The sequence below is a fragment of the Bufo gargarizans genome, chromosome 2 (genome assembly GCF_014858855.1).
Source record: "Bufo gargarizans isolate SCDJY-AF-19 chromosome 2, ASM1485885v1, whole genome shotgun sequence".
Lineage (NCBI taxonomy): Eukaryota > Metazoa > Chordata > Amphibia > Anura > Bufonidae > Bufo > Bufo gargarizans.
The window spans coordinates 569,054,625-569,069,946 of NC_058081.1; the positions used below are offsets into that span (position 1 = coordinate 569,054,625).

The 15,322-nt window shown below is 42.1% G+C and overlaps 1 protein-coding gene across 2 annotated transcripts in view; it reads left to right on the forward strand.

Moving 5' to 3' along the window:
* Positions 1–8,250, forward strand: part of LOC122928650 (leukocyte antigen CD37-like) — a 105,973-nt gene extending 97,723 nt beyond the window's left edge. For both annotated transcript variants that reach the window (XM_044281697.1, XM_044281698.1), the window contains one exon: positions 6,959–8,250. In XM_044281697.1, coding sequence (XP_044137632.1) covers positions 6,959–7,036 — 78 coding nt within the window. In that variant the 3' untranslated portion in view covers positions 7,037–8,250. The remainder of the gene's footprint in view (positions 1–6,958) is intronic.
* Positions 8,251–15,322: the final 7,072 nt, after the last annotated feature.

The window sequence follows — 15,322 nt, forward strand, 5'->3', positions numbered from 1 at the left end:
AAATACCATGCGTGATGACGTCATCTCGGGCCGCGTGAGATTTCGTGCCAGATCTTCAAGCAAGATGACGACCAGCCCGTGGTGAGCAAATGGAGGCAGTAAGTATGATTGAGTTATTTGTTAATTTTACACTGTTTTTACTCTCAGATGCCGCGATCATGAGGGGTATAATGATGGGGAGCGGTGCTATCGCAGCTCCCTGTCATTGCACCCGCTACTAAAAAATGTGCGTTATGACAAAGTAATACCCTTTTAACTACAAACAATATTCTAATATTCTTCATGGGATAACCCTATTAAATATATACAGGAGATTTGGAACTCTGCATAAGAAAAGCTATACTAATATATTGAGAAATTAATCAGCATAGAATTTAGGACCTATTCAGATAAAAAAAAAATTAAAAAAACATTATAGTGTTCATTCACCATGCGGGTGGATATTCACTTTAAGGAATCTTTTCCTGCTGGTAAATGTGGCGAGAACAGAACTACAAATTACCATTATGACCCTGTTGATGTGGTCACCACTAACTACATGATCATGCTGACATGGTATAATCCTAACCGTATGTGTCTTTGATTCTGTTGGTCAGCCTTTAGGGCACGCAGCAGAATTGTACTATGGAACTAGGCTTATGACAATGACATTGTGGTTGTCAGGTGCAGCATGGTCACTTCTAATAAGGCTTTGCTTACACGGCCATGTCCGTATTTCAGTTTGCAAACAACGGATCCACAAAATATGGAGACCTTCTGTGTAAATCCCACATTCTTCTCACTCCCATCAATAGAAATAATACTGATCAGAGTAGGATATGGTCTATAATTTGCAGAACGGCCACACGGATCTGCAAAAAATATGGATGTGTGCATGACCCCATAGAAATGAATGGGTCGGTGTACTATTCACAAAAAATGCAGATACCGCACAGATGAAAAATCCGGTCACTTTATGCATGAGGGTATTTTATATAACCGTTTTGGCATTGCTCTTGTATAAGCACACCTGCTTGAAAATATTCTCTTCTCTTTCACAACTGCGCTGTCTGTTTTCTGTTCCTCTTTTGTTTCCTTCCGCGGCTGACCCCTTAGGCCCCTTGCAGACGACCGTGTGCGGATTAGGTCAGGATGCGTTCATTTCGTAAGCAAGTTCATTCAGGTTTGCCTGCGATTGCATTCAGTTGTTCAGTTTTTATCGCTCCGGTGAAATGTGCATTGATGCGTTTTTCACGCACGCGATAGAAAACTGAATGTTTACAAACAACATCTCTAAGCAACCATCCGTGAAAAACACATCGCATCCGCACTTGATTGCGGATGCAATGCCATTTTCACACAGCCCCATTCACTTCTATGGGGCCAGCGTTGCATGAAAAACGCTGAATATAAAACATGCTGCGATTTTCACGCAACGCACAAGTGATGCATAAAAACCAACGCTCATGTACACAGACCCACTGAAATGAATGGGTCCGGATTCAGTGCGGGCGCAATGCGTTCACCTCACGCATTGCACCCGTGCGGAATACTCACTCGTGTTAAAGGCGCCCTATTTGCTCAGTGCATGTTGTGGACGGGTGAGACAGACAAGCCGAATATTTCCCCATTCCTCTTCTCTGTTCTGTGACCTGTGCACAACACATCATTTCTGGGTAAACCTAGCAAAAACAGATGGAAAAATTGTGCTGAATAATAAGCTCGAGAGCGAGAAATCTAATAACTCATATCGTAACAAATATATCCTCTCATTCCATTATTCAGGTAACGTTTAAAGGGATGTCTGGTCAAGGCTCACAATAGTGTCAAATAATAAATCAGCCAGAATCATCTTGCCGATCCCCTGCCACTTCCCGCTCCCCTGCCGATTTCAACTTCCTGTTCTCTTTCAACAGGCAGGAAATGACCACTCAGCCAATCACTAGCTAGAATAGGTGACAGCTGGGAGCAATGATTAGCTGAGCAGTTATTTCCGGCTTGTGGAAAGGGACAAGGAATTACAGACTGACCAGGATCGGTAAGATGAGTATGACTTACTTCATTATTTACACATCTTAAAGGGATTCTGTCATCAGATTTTACCCCTCTAACCTAAACATATGCTCATGTCCAGACTAATAAGAAGAATCTTAAGCTGGCCTTATTAAACCTCACTGTGGCTCTATTTGCCCAAAAAAAAGTTTTTTATAACCTGTCAATCACTTACTTAAGGTGCCCAAGGGGAGGTCCGTTAATACAGGGTGCCCAGAGCCGGCTTTCCCTGTCTTCAGCGCCGCCTTCTACAGCTCAGCGCCGCCTCCGCAACCCTCCCCGTCCCTCTGCCAGATCCCGCGCCTGTGCACTAGGCTCAGCCAATCTGCATGTCATTTCAGGGTTGAGCGAAAAGCGCATCAGGCAGGGGCATGCGCACTTCGCTCAACGAAGCCGCTGCCAGGAGTCTGCACGGGCGCATCAGGCTGAGCCTAGTGCGCAGGCGCGGGATCTGGCAGAGGGACGGGGAGGATTGCGGAGGCGGCGCTGAGCTGTAGAAGGCAGTACTGAAGACAGGGAAGGCGGAGCTGAAGACAGAAGTGCGGCCGGGCACCCTGTATTAACGGACCTCCCCTTGGGCACCTTAAATAAGTGATTGACAGGTTATAAAAAACAGTTTTTTGGAAAAATAGAGCCACAGTGAGGTTTAATAAGGCCAGCTTAGGATTCTTCGCATTAGTCGCATGAGCATATGTTTAGGTTAGAGGGGTAAAATCTGATGACAGAATCCCTTTAAGCCTTTTACAAAAAATATAATTGGCCAGACATCTTCTCTGTGGTTTACTGCCACTTGAAAGGGAACCTGTCATATTGACCATGGTGTCTGATTTACAGGCATCAGGTTGTAGATCGGGAGGAGCTGAGCAGACTGATACATAGTTTTGTGGGAAAGGTTCCAGAATAACTTATAATCTACGTATTTAAATCTTTGCTTGTTCTATGTTCCAGAGTCCAGGAGGCGGGCTTATCAGTGACTGACACTCATATAGAGAAGGCTGTCAATTACTAGGACCACCCACTGGATTCCTAAACAAGAACAGACATGTAAATGAATAAATTACCTTATACTGGAACTTTTCTCACAAAACGATATATCAGCCTGCTCAGCTACTTCTGCTCGATAAATTGTTGCAGACAGATTGGACTACATGTTCATGATGACAGGTTCCCATCCCATTACACGTTAAATTAAGAAAATGCTTTATGAGTAATTATTCTCTAAAACATAAATATTAACCATTTAGGACTGTAAGGCAAGGAGATCCAGCTGCACACCAAAGCTTCCTTTACCAGCAGCACACTGACATTATACAGACTTTTCAAGGGAGAGACTAAATCTGAAGTACAATAAGTGAAAGTCACAGTGCTCGCATAACAGTGACAGCTGCAGTGTCCCCTTAACAGTGACAACCATTGAGTCCCCATAACAACGAACAGTGCTAATTCCATGGGGCACTCTGGTAGGGTGAATGAAGTCCTATGATTACATTTGGTGTACATGCTAGGAGATTTTCCTGGCGTATACGCTAAACGTAGGGCTCATATGTGACGTGGCAAGAGTGCAGGGCGCTATTTTCCTTTGCGCAATGTAGTAAGCATAGAGAGAGCACTCCTACCAGGCCCATGGGCAGAGTCTGTGTTTTGCCTTGCAATGCAGTTTACATAGATCTCCCCCTGCTGGCCACCTCTGGCATTGATCTCAGCTTCAGTTATCCTATAGGCACCACTAAGATAATGTGGCAGCATAGTAACACTGCAAAATATTCAAGACACAGGGTGTGGGATTCAGGGCTCATGGATTTGCTGTGATTGTTGGTCAGCCTCGCAATTGTGCTCACAGGATCACCAGCAACGGCGGCTATGACTTTATGAGATTGCAAAAACAGGGCAAAAACAGGACCACTATGATTTAGGATTTGGGCCTGGTAATGTAGGCGAGCCTCTTCTAGTTAATGGGGCCGAGGTGCCATACCAGATAACGCCTATGGACATGGGGGGGTGCTGTTTGTGGAGGATAGCAGCCATGTTTTTGTAATCTCACACAACCCATATGACACCAAAAGCAGATCAGATAACACATACAGTATATCTGGTACACAGACTGGTAAATCTTCTCTGGGGAAACAAACCTCCGTGTGATGTGTCTTCTGTGTGTTTGCCGTGATGGATTTGGTTTGTTTTTCATCACTGTTCATAATGTAATAACACTGCAAATGACAGAGCTAATATCTGCAGCCTTTTGTGCCCTTGTTCTACAGGGACTTTTATTCGGAGTACTGGCAAGGTAACATACATGTTAAAAAATGATGGTTGTGTCTCTTTAAGTTAAAGAAACCCTCCCGTATGAAGGCTTCACCACTCCTTCGAGTCTTCTCCTTCATCATCTATTCTGCATCTTGCATTTGAATTAAAAATGAATGGTCTCTTATCACAAGGGTATAGATTATTTAGTGTCCTCTGGCTGTAAAAAGAAGGCCGTGTCTGTGATAAAAATGTATGATGAGTGAGAGTACGAGGAAGATTAGATTTATACGTACAGGCAAATGGGAGACAGAAATGGGTCAATTAGAGGATAAGACAGTGGGGAAATGTCTTTACGGATATTCTTGCAGTCTTTAATTGCTAACTATAGGGACATACAGTTTAAAGGGGGTTTTCAGGATTTTTTAATCAATATCTGATTGGTGGGGGGGTCTGACACCCGGGACCCCAGCCGATCAGCTGTTTTGAAAAGGCAGCGGCTCTCATAAGCTCCTCCCAACCCATACATCGTATAGCGGTTGTGCTTGGTATCACGCTCAGCCCCATTCATTGGATACAATGATATTTTTGTGTACAGTAAATAAATTGTAATATGAACTTTTTTTTATATATCAACCTTAGAAATATAAAAAAAGGTCTTCCTTTAAAGCTATGGGGGAGAGGATTACTAGCACACAGGGTGAGGGGTGAGCAGGTGTCACAGGCGTCAAGGTGCAAAGTGCACATCTTCTTGATGGGTTCGCTGTAGGTTGAAATCGATGCCAGGGCTAATCTTTTTGAAAAATTAATTAGGAATTTCATTTATTGCAATTGTAAATGCCTGCTCACTTTTTTGGCACATTCGTATCTGTTCGAACAAGTGCTGAAAACCGGCATTGATACAATTGTCCTAGAGCCACAAAGCATGACGTTACATTGTGCTCAGCAGTACTTTTACATACTGTTGATTCTGTAGAGAGGATGGGGGGTGGGTGCGGACTCTTGGAGGTGGCAATAACATATCTACAACATTTTGAGATAAAGAAGGGGAGCGTAAGGGTTTGACCGGACGTTGGTCCTGCTCCTCTGGCTTCTCCCATCTCTGGCCACGCCCTGCTAGACTTGATTGACAGGGCCAGCCTGCGTTCATGTCATTCTGCCTGGCCCTGAGTTCGGGTGAATTTTTTGGCCATTTAGTGTGTGGCACAGTGCAGAAAGGATGCTCGCCGGCTGTGGACTTCCTTACTTACTACTTCTATCTGTGGCTGGTCGGAAATACACACCGCCACTCAGTCCATTTCAGGGGGGTTCCACAGGGTATGGGGCCCCCGTTCTCGTGCTTGGTGGCGGTCGCATTGGTAGAACCCCCACCAATCTGATAGTTATCCCCTATCCTTGTTATAACCGGAATACCCCTTTAAGTGAGGGTGGCTGCTGGCAGTTGCTAAAATGTCATTATTCCCGGACAACCCTTTTCAGGCTACGACAAAACAGCGATTCTGACAGCGAAACACACTGCACGTTCTAAAGATCGCAGCGATGCTACTGTACTGTATATCACATAATGACAGCAACTGGGGGTGCGTTGAAACCTGGAAGTAGCAAGTAGGTTTGGATTTCTTGTGGCTGTCACATCACATTGGCAGCAACGTCCACTTTTAAAAGTTGCAATGCCTCAGGGCTAAATTGTGATATTTGTCCCTGCGAAGGGCGTTGTGGCCAGTCACCCCAGCCTTACAAAACAACAGCAAAAAAATGCATATCCAAAATGTTACATTATAAAAAAACATTAGTAACAAACAATGAAAAGTGGTGCTTTGGTGTTTTTTTCTTTTCTACAAGACATTTAAAATGCTGAAAACAATGTAAGACCTCTTGCACATGAACGTTGTGCATCCGTTCTGTGCATTGGGGACCACAATTTGCGGTCCTCAATGCACAGGCAACTTCCATACGGCGGGCAGGATGGATCGAGACCCATTCAACTTGAATGGGTCCGTGATCTGTCCGCACACTGCAAAAAAATAGAACAACCACGGAAGCGCTCCATAGTGCTTCTGTAGGGTTCCGATCCGTGCTTCCGTTCCGCATCTCATTGATTGCGGACCCATTCAAGTGAATGGGTCTGCATGCATGATGCGGAGTGCACACGGGCCGGTACAGCCATGGGCACACAACGTTCGTGTGCACGAGGCCTAAGGCCTCGTGCACACGACCGTTGTTTGGGTCCGCATCTAAGCCACATTTCTATAATGAGCCGCCTGTTCCGTTCTGCAATTTGTGTACCGCAAAACACGGCACGGTCATGCGCATGTAGCCTAAAGGCTAGGCATTGGGGTGTAGTCAAATGCAGCAGATTTCTTAGATGTGGTAGCTCTCCATTTACTAAAGAAACATTGAGGGTCATTTACTAACCATAAATACGCCTATATTAGGCATATTTCTGGTGCAAATTGCAGCACAAAGGTCTTCGGCGGTAAATCCGACAAAGTTATATAGAGGTCTGTGCCTTTACATAAGTCTGGCGGATCCACCGCCAACTATAGGGTATATTAAGACCGGCATCTAAAACGCCGATTTTTAATAAATTACCCACATTGTATCTAAATTATAGCAGAAAAATGAAAATATTTTCTCTGATTTTTGTGACATTGCTCTGGTTAATCTTTTCTTGTCTGTTTCCCAGCTCTTTGTCATGACGTTGTCGATGTGTCTGTGTAGAAATCTCGACCAGAACTACAACAAGCTTGCACGCTATTCCTAGAAGACTGTTCAGCTGCTTGGCACAGCCCAAGAAATAGGATGGAAACCCTGCTCATCCAACCACAGCCAAGAAACTGCATGTTCCCTCTCAGCTTGTTAACAGCACACCCCTCCTCCCCCGTTAGCATCCGCGACTCCCATTGATCTTTACCATGGATGACCTACTTGCAAAAAGTTTGACACTTCTGGACTTCATTCAAAACCCCACATCTTCTCTGTGTGGACAGCAGGCTCTGCTCACCATTGAGTCACCAACTCTCTAAACTTAGACTCCTTTTTATATTTGGGATATTTAATGAAATCCTTACCCTTGCAGTATTTTAGCCCCGGGGATGAACTGCCATACCATACTCTGAGCATTTTATACTTTTCATGGGGCTTTTACTATTGTCAGGTCTGTTAGACAATAGTGACATCTAGAGGTCATTGTGTGTATAACAAAGACTTTTTAATTTTCATTTTATTTTTTACTTTCAAAGTTACAAGGATCAAAAATACATAATCCAAAAAAATAAATAAAAGAAGTTACTCTATGGAGTGGATTACTATTGTAAATAGATTTACATGTGATACCTATTTACATTATTATATGTGTGTTGTTCTGTGACTGGCCCAGTGGTTGTGATTGTTTGTTCTTTTTTGCCTGTTTTATACAAATATTCTTCATAATCCGAATGTAGAATCTGCATTTTAGAATTCATACTGAATTCCCAAGTTCTAAAGAAAAGTAATATGATTATTTGAGTACCCTTGTTTTATACATTCCGATATGAGCCATTTAATTGCCTACCCAGACAACCTAACAAGTATGACAGGTGCACACAAATATTAAAGTGCATTAACCCACTGTGGTTTTTCAGCAGTTTTTTTTTTGCCAAGGTTTTTGCAAAAATGGCAATTAATCAGGTGTAAATGCAACCTAAGGGGATGACCTAATATATCGATATGAACGACACCTAGTGCTTTAGCAATGTGAACTGTATTTTCAGATTACTTCCATTGCTAGCAGTCATAATAATTATAACAATACATGAGGACATTGTTATTAGTCCAATAATAATAATAATAATAATAATAATTTATCCAAAGTACCTCCAACCTGGAAATACACATTTTAGTTGTTATAGTTTTGGTTGTCAGATATGGACAAATTTGAAATATTCACAATCAAATCTTGTGTACTGCATGTGAATAAAAATGCAACTACTCATTCAGCATGTGTAGTTCTTTCTTTTAAAGAGTCCCTGGCATCATCATCATACTATTCTGGTCTGTTCTCTATAATGCACATTGCATACCCACTGCAAATCATCAGTGAAGTCATCAGCAAACTCCTAGCTACAGGCAGTTCCAAGAAAGTGTAAATGTAGACATGCTAATAGGGAGAGTGAGCGCCGAGTATGTGGACAGTAGAGGTAAACCTGGCACCTGCTCTAGAGCCCATAGAGAGCGGCTCTCAATTAAAGGGAGTCTGTCACCTACTTTGAGCATTTTAGATTGTTCATATCACGTTACAGAACAGTTGCCCACCATTAAAATAGTACCTATATTGTGTATTTTCCACGTAGAGCGGAACGGAATTGCGGACCTATTCACTTCTATGGGGCAGCACGATGTGCTGCCCAGACACGGAATTGCAGACCCGCACTTCCGGGTCTGCAATTCCGTTCCCGAAAAAAATAGAACATGTCCTATTCTTGTCCGCAATTGCGGACAAGAACAGGCATATTCTTTTAGTGCCGGCAATGTGCGGTCCACAAAATGCGGAACGCACATTGCAGCTGTCCGTGTTTTCCGAATCCGTGGTTCCGCAAAACACGTTGCGGACGTGTGAATGGAGCCTTAGGTCTCGCAAGTGCCCAGGGGCCGGCGTTATGGCTACCAGTGCTCAGGCCCCTCGTCGATGTGCCCAGATAACCATGGGATCTCCGAGCCAGAGGCGGATGACGAAGTATGAGGGCAGGGCGGGCCAGAGGACTGAAAGGGGATCGGTTATCTGGGCACATCAGCAAGGGGTTTGGGCACTTGCGGCCATAACGCCGCCCATGGGCACTTGCGAGACCTAATTAGCATAACTTTATAAAGTTGTCTTTTTATAATCTCTATGTGGGACAGACACTATATATATATATATATATATATATAAATATATACAGTACAGACCAAAAGTTTGGACATACCTTCTCATTCAAAGAGTTTTCTTTATTTTCATGACTATGAAAATTGTAGACTCACACTGAAGGCATCAAAACTATGAATTAACACATGTGGATTTATATACATAACAAAAAAGTGTGAAACAACTGAAAACATGTCATATTCTAGGTTCTTCAAAGTAGCCACCTTTTGCTTTGATTACAGCTTTGCACACTGTTGGCATTCTCTTGATGAGCTTCAAGAGGTAGTCACCTGAAATGGTCTTCCAACAGTCTTGAAGGAGTTCCCAGAGATGCTTAGCACTTGTTGGCCCTTTTGCCTTCACTCTGCGGTCCAGCTCACCCCAAACCATCTCGATTAGGTTCAGGTCCGGTGACTGTGGAGGCCAGGTCATCTGGCGCAGCACCCCATCACTCTCCTTCATGGTCAAATAGCCCTTACACAGCCTGGAGGTGTGTTTGGGGTAATTGTCCTGTTGAAAAATAAATGATGGTCCAACTAAACGCAAACCGGATGGAATAGCATGCCGCTGCAAGATGCTGTGGTAGCCATGCTGGTTCAGTATGCCTTCAATTTTGAATAAATCCCCAACCGTGTCACCAGCAAAGCACCCCCACACCATCACACCTCCTCCTCCATGCTTCACGGTGGGAACCAGGCATGTAGAGTCCATCTGTTCACCTTTTCTGCGTCGCACAAAGACACGGTGGTTGGAACCAAAGATCTCAAATTTGGACTCATCAGACCAAAGCACAGATTTCCACTGGTCTAATGTCCATTGCTTGTGTTCTTTAGCCCAAAGTCTCTTCTGCTTGTTGCCTGTCCTTAACGGTGGTTTCCTAGCAGATATTCTACCATGAAGGCCTGATTCACACAGTCTCCTCTTAACAGTAGTTCTAGAGGTGGGGGAGCTATAGTGATTATGAATACTAAAGATTATAACAACGAATGTTGGAGACATCTATCTGATGCCAGTACTTACAAAATACTGAAAGTAGACCCAACGGTGGCCTTCAAAGAGAAATTGCTGAAATATTGCAACAGAGGGTTACATCTGGGAATCCTAACAAAGACAGAGTTTGATTTTATTGTGGGAACGCCGGGCAGACTCTCAGTCCTTTATTGCCTGCCGAAGGTACATAAGGATCCTGTTAGTCCGCCCGGCTGCCCCATAATATCTGGCATCGGTCCCTTAACTGCAAATTTGCCTAAATACATTGACTCATGGCTTCAACCGTTAGTTAAAAAAACAGTGTCACATCTAAAAGATACCACACAAGTGATATAACAGAGGGTGTAAGACCTATATTGGAACACAACTTCTTCTATTTTGAGAAGAACTACTACCTCCAGATCACAGGGACTGCCATGGGCACCAGGTTTGCCCCTAGTTATGGCAAGGGGTCCTAACCACTACTCTGACTATGGTGTGAACACGGTCTGGGGATGATATAATTCAGCTCACAGCCAAGCTCCCCACAATTGCCCAGCATGAATACTGCGGTTGTACAATGTGGATGAAGCCAGGCCGTGAGCCACACCCACACCAGACCATGTGATGGAGGTTACCAGGTGCAAAAAAGTGTTAGAGTGCCAAGTAAAGGCAAACACACTCAAATCTAGCAAGACAGAAAATGAAAAACAAAATTTTTTTTTTTGTTTTTAATTTTATTTATTTTTTTAATTTTCTGTCTTGCGAGATTTGAGTGTGTTTGCCTTTACTTGGCACTCTAACACTTTTTTTGCACCTGGTAACCTCCATCACATGGTCTGGTGTGGGTGTGGCTCACGGCCTGGCTTCATCCACATTGTACAACCGCAGTATTCATGCTGGGCAATTGTGGGGAGCTTGACTGTGAGCTGAATTATATCATCCCCAGACCGTGTTCGCACCATAGTCAGAGTAGTGGTTAGGACCCCTTGCCATGCTGAGAACCGTGACGTGGTGCATGATGGGCTCCGATATCTCCATGACTGGAACATATTGGCAAAAGTCTCAGCTTTTAATACCTTTACTTATGTCTTGCCAGCATAGTCAGTGTTATATCTGTTTGGTGCATTCTCTCTGTGTGTTCTATATGATTGCTACATTCGGTGTAGTTTGCTCTTGTGGTGCATGTGGACCGCGTCGATATCCTCCATTGTATGCATATTTTGCTGGGGTTAGTCGATTACTGCGGTCCACATGCGGTCGGGCTGCTCCCCTAACTAAAGACACGCTACAGTGTCATGGGCTGAGCAGCTCCTCCAGAATTGCCACAATTTTTTTTTGTTTTTCATTTGCCCCTAGTTATGCAAACTTATTTCTGGCACATTGGGAGAGTTTGTTTGTTGATCCCAAGAGGGGGGGGCAGCCTGGTGCTCTGGCAGAGATATATTGATGACGTCATATTGATCTGGAGGGGTAATGAAGCTACCCTACTGTCATTTATATCTGAATTAAATAATAATTCATATAATCTAACCTTTACAGCTAGTATCAATAAATCAGAGACAGAATTTTTAGATTTAAACATCAGTAAAAAGGGAGACAAATATATATATGTCGAACATTTCAAAAACCAATGGCGAGGAATGGATACATATTATATTCAAGCTGCCATTTGCCACACTGGCTGATGAATGTACCCTTTGGACAATTTCGCCGGATAAAAAGAAATTGTACTGAGGATTCACAATATTTAGAAGAAGCTCAATTGCTTAAAAATAAGTTCATTGAAAAAAACTATCCCACACACGTATTAGAACGAGCGCTTTGTAAGGTAAATGAAACACCTAGAGATTCTTTCTTTGTAAAAAATCACAAAAATAATACAAAGGGGGATAATATAGACTTTAGGATCATATTACCATTTTCAACACAACACAAACAAGTTGAACACATCATTAATAAATATTGGAATCTGTTAACACAGGATAAAACAATTGATCCACTTATACCCACCAAACCTAAAATTATATACACAAGAGCACAAAACTTAGGAACTTAAAATTGCACCTTCCATTAAACACAAACTGAAAAAGTTTTCCCCTCACACAAACAATTGGATTAACCTAAAGGGATTCTATAGATGTGGCAAGTGCCAGGGTTGTAAAACAACAAAATTCCCTAGAAAAATCACAGAGGTATCCTCATCTCAGAATAATTTTTCAATGACGATAATTTTTTTTCTCAATTGTGATACCTCAAGTGTAATTTATCTGATCCAATGTCCCTGCAATAAGCAGTACATTGGCAGAACAAAAAGATCTCTTAAAGTTAGAATAAGCGAACACCTGCGAAATATCAAAAGTGGCTATATGAAACATGCACTATCAAGGCACTTCAAAGAATTCCATGATAAAAATCCGAAAGGGATGTCTTTCATGGCGTTACAAAAAATTTATCAACACTGGCGTGGTGGCAAACATATAGAAAGAATGTCTAGAGCCGAATCAAGACTCATCTTTGATTTCGGCAGCCTCATTCCATTGGGTTTAAATGCAGAATTAGAAATTTTTGGCTTTCTTTGAGTTTGGGCTGCATGTCTGCCATCCGATGGAGAGTCTCATGTCTAGCTGTTTATCAGCACTGAGACTCCCCTTCGGTGCCAGACATGTACCCCCCATATCATCAACATCTCAAGTTGAATCCCCTGAATGTCACTTTATACAGTTAATGATTTATAAATATATCTATGTTCCATTATGATATAATACAAGATTTTTATTTGTTGTATGATTATTATTGTAATCTATGTTTTTAGCAGTATTAATTCAGTTTTTATTATAATTTTATTGAAAGCAACAAGATATAACATTTATCTCTATTGGGTGGTGACTACTCATCACAAGATGCAATATATAAAAAAAACGCATAAAAAAGAAAAAAACGCATGACAAAAAAACGCGTCATAATCGCATATAGAAAATCGCATACAAAGAAACAAAGTTGATTCCTGAATTACTAACTCCACACCACTAATTCAGATAGACCTGGGCGGTCTATAAATAGCCAGTTGAAAATGGGAGAATAGCTGCCACTGAGGAAGGGGTAAGAGGTCCCCGAAACGCGTCTGGCGTGAACAGAGTACTACTCCCTTTCTTTGGACTTAAGAAAGAGGCCTCTACACTAATGACTACAAAAATCTGAAGGATATTTTCGATTGATTTTTGAATGAACGGAGCGCTCCGGATTCTACCAACCTTCTATATTCAAAATCTTGGCTCCAATACCCGCGATACCTTGTACTGTGAATCACACACTACAGCGCAGCACTAGACCACGTGACCTGCCGGCGTCCGTGTGGAAAGTTTGAAGACATTCTAACACAGCAGCGTACACTGATACGCAGGTTTGGAAGACCACAACTTAAGATCTATTGCCTCGATCGTGGAGAAGGTAAGACCCACACAGGGTTCTACATAGTGCAAGTGAGCACTCTTGTTGTTGTGCTGAAATTGAGTCCGGACATTTGCCAGCAACTCAAGACTAAACAAGACTTTTGAGCCCACATAGAGCTCCATTTAATGCAAATCAGCACTTTCACACTGCTATATGGACATTGAGTCTGGATAATTACCAATAATCTGAGACAAACAGAACTCTTTATTCCCATAAGAATATTCCACAATTGGGGACAGGAAATACCTGATTCTTCTGCGCTATTTTACACCTTAGACCCCCATCCATTTAGATAACAGTAGCTTGTACTATTATTGTGTTTATATAGGTATTTTAATGTTTTAGCAATCATTAAACGAATGTGATCACTTTATATTGTATACATCATTGATTTTATCCACACATACAGAGTGCCAGTCCATAATATTTCTTTGTTTGTAATAATTTTTTCCTGTATGGGTGATACAGTTTAAGGACTAGAGCACCTGGTCCCTATCACACAGGAGTGAGCTATTCCCATTATTTAAAGTTCACATTTGTTCTAGAGACGTGTCTGCTGCTAGAACTCTGTGTGGCATTGACCTGGTCTCTAATCTGAGCTGCTGTTAACCTGCGATTTCTGAGGCTGGTGACTCAGGTGAACTTATCCTCCGCAGCAGAGGTGACACTTGGTCTTCCTTTCCTGGGGCGGTCCGCATGTGAGCCAGTTTCTTTGTAGCGCTTGATGGTTTTTGTGACTGCACTTGGGGACACTTTCAAAGTTTTCCCAATTTTTCAGACTGACTGACCTTCATTTCTTAAGGTAATGATGGCCACTCGTTTTTTCCTTACTTAGCTGCTTTTTTCTTGCCATAATACAAATTCTAACAGTCTATTCAGTAGGACTATCAGCTGTGTATCCACCTGACTTCTCCACAATGCAACTGATGGTCCCAACCCCATTTATAAGGCAAGAAATCCCACTTATTAAACCAGACAGGGCACACCTGTGAAGTGAAAACCATTTCAGGTGACTACCTCTTGAAGCTCATCAAGAGAATGCCAAGAGTGTGCAAAGCAGTAATCAAAGCAAAAGGTGGCTACTTTGAAGAACCTAGAATATGACATATTTTCAGTTGTTTCACTTTATTGTTATGTATATAATTCCACATGTGTTAATTCATAGTTGTGATGCCTTCAGTGTGAATCTACAATTTTCATAGTCATGAAAATAAAGAAAACTCTTTGAATGAGAAGGTGTGTCCAAACTTTTGGTCTGTACTGTATATATATATATATATATATATATATATATATAAAAGCAATTATGTAATGCTTTGCTAGATTATAAGTCTAGATTCTTCTGCAGGTAGAATGAAGCCTCACAATATCCTAAGACTACATCTCAATATGGAGATGATCAATTCATTTAATTATTTATTTATTCGCCAATCTAGATGGTATAATTTCACCCATACTATCAAATTAGTCTTAATAAAATGAAATATCATTTTCTGTGTTTCTTACCAAATCCTAGTAGGAATCTCACTTCTTCTCCTAGGAAAGCTGGGTGGTCCATCATAGCGCATCTCACCATGGCTTTTATCTTGATAGACCCCTCTAGAGAGCTTTACTTCTCTTCTCCTCTCTTCCCCTTTGTGTATTGTTTATGACCACAAACTTATCAGTTAGACACACCTTCCTAGTTTGGAACTTTCCAATCATTGTCGGATGGGCGTGACCATTGATAAAAAATGTGACATCATA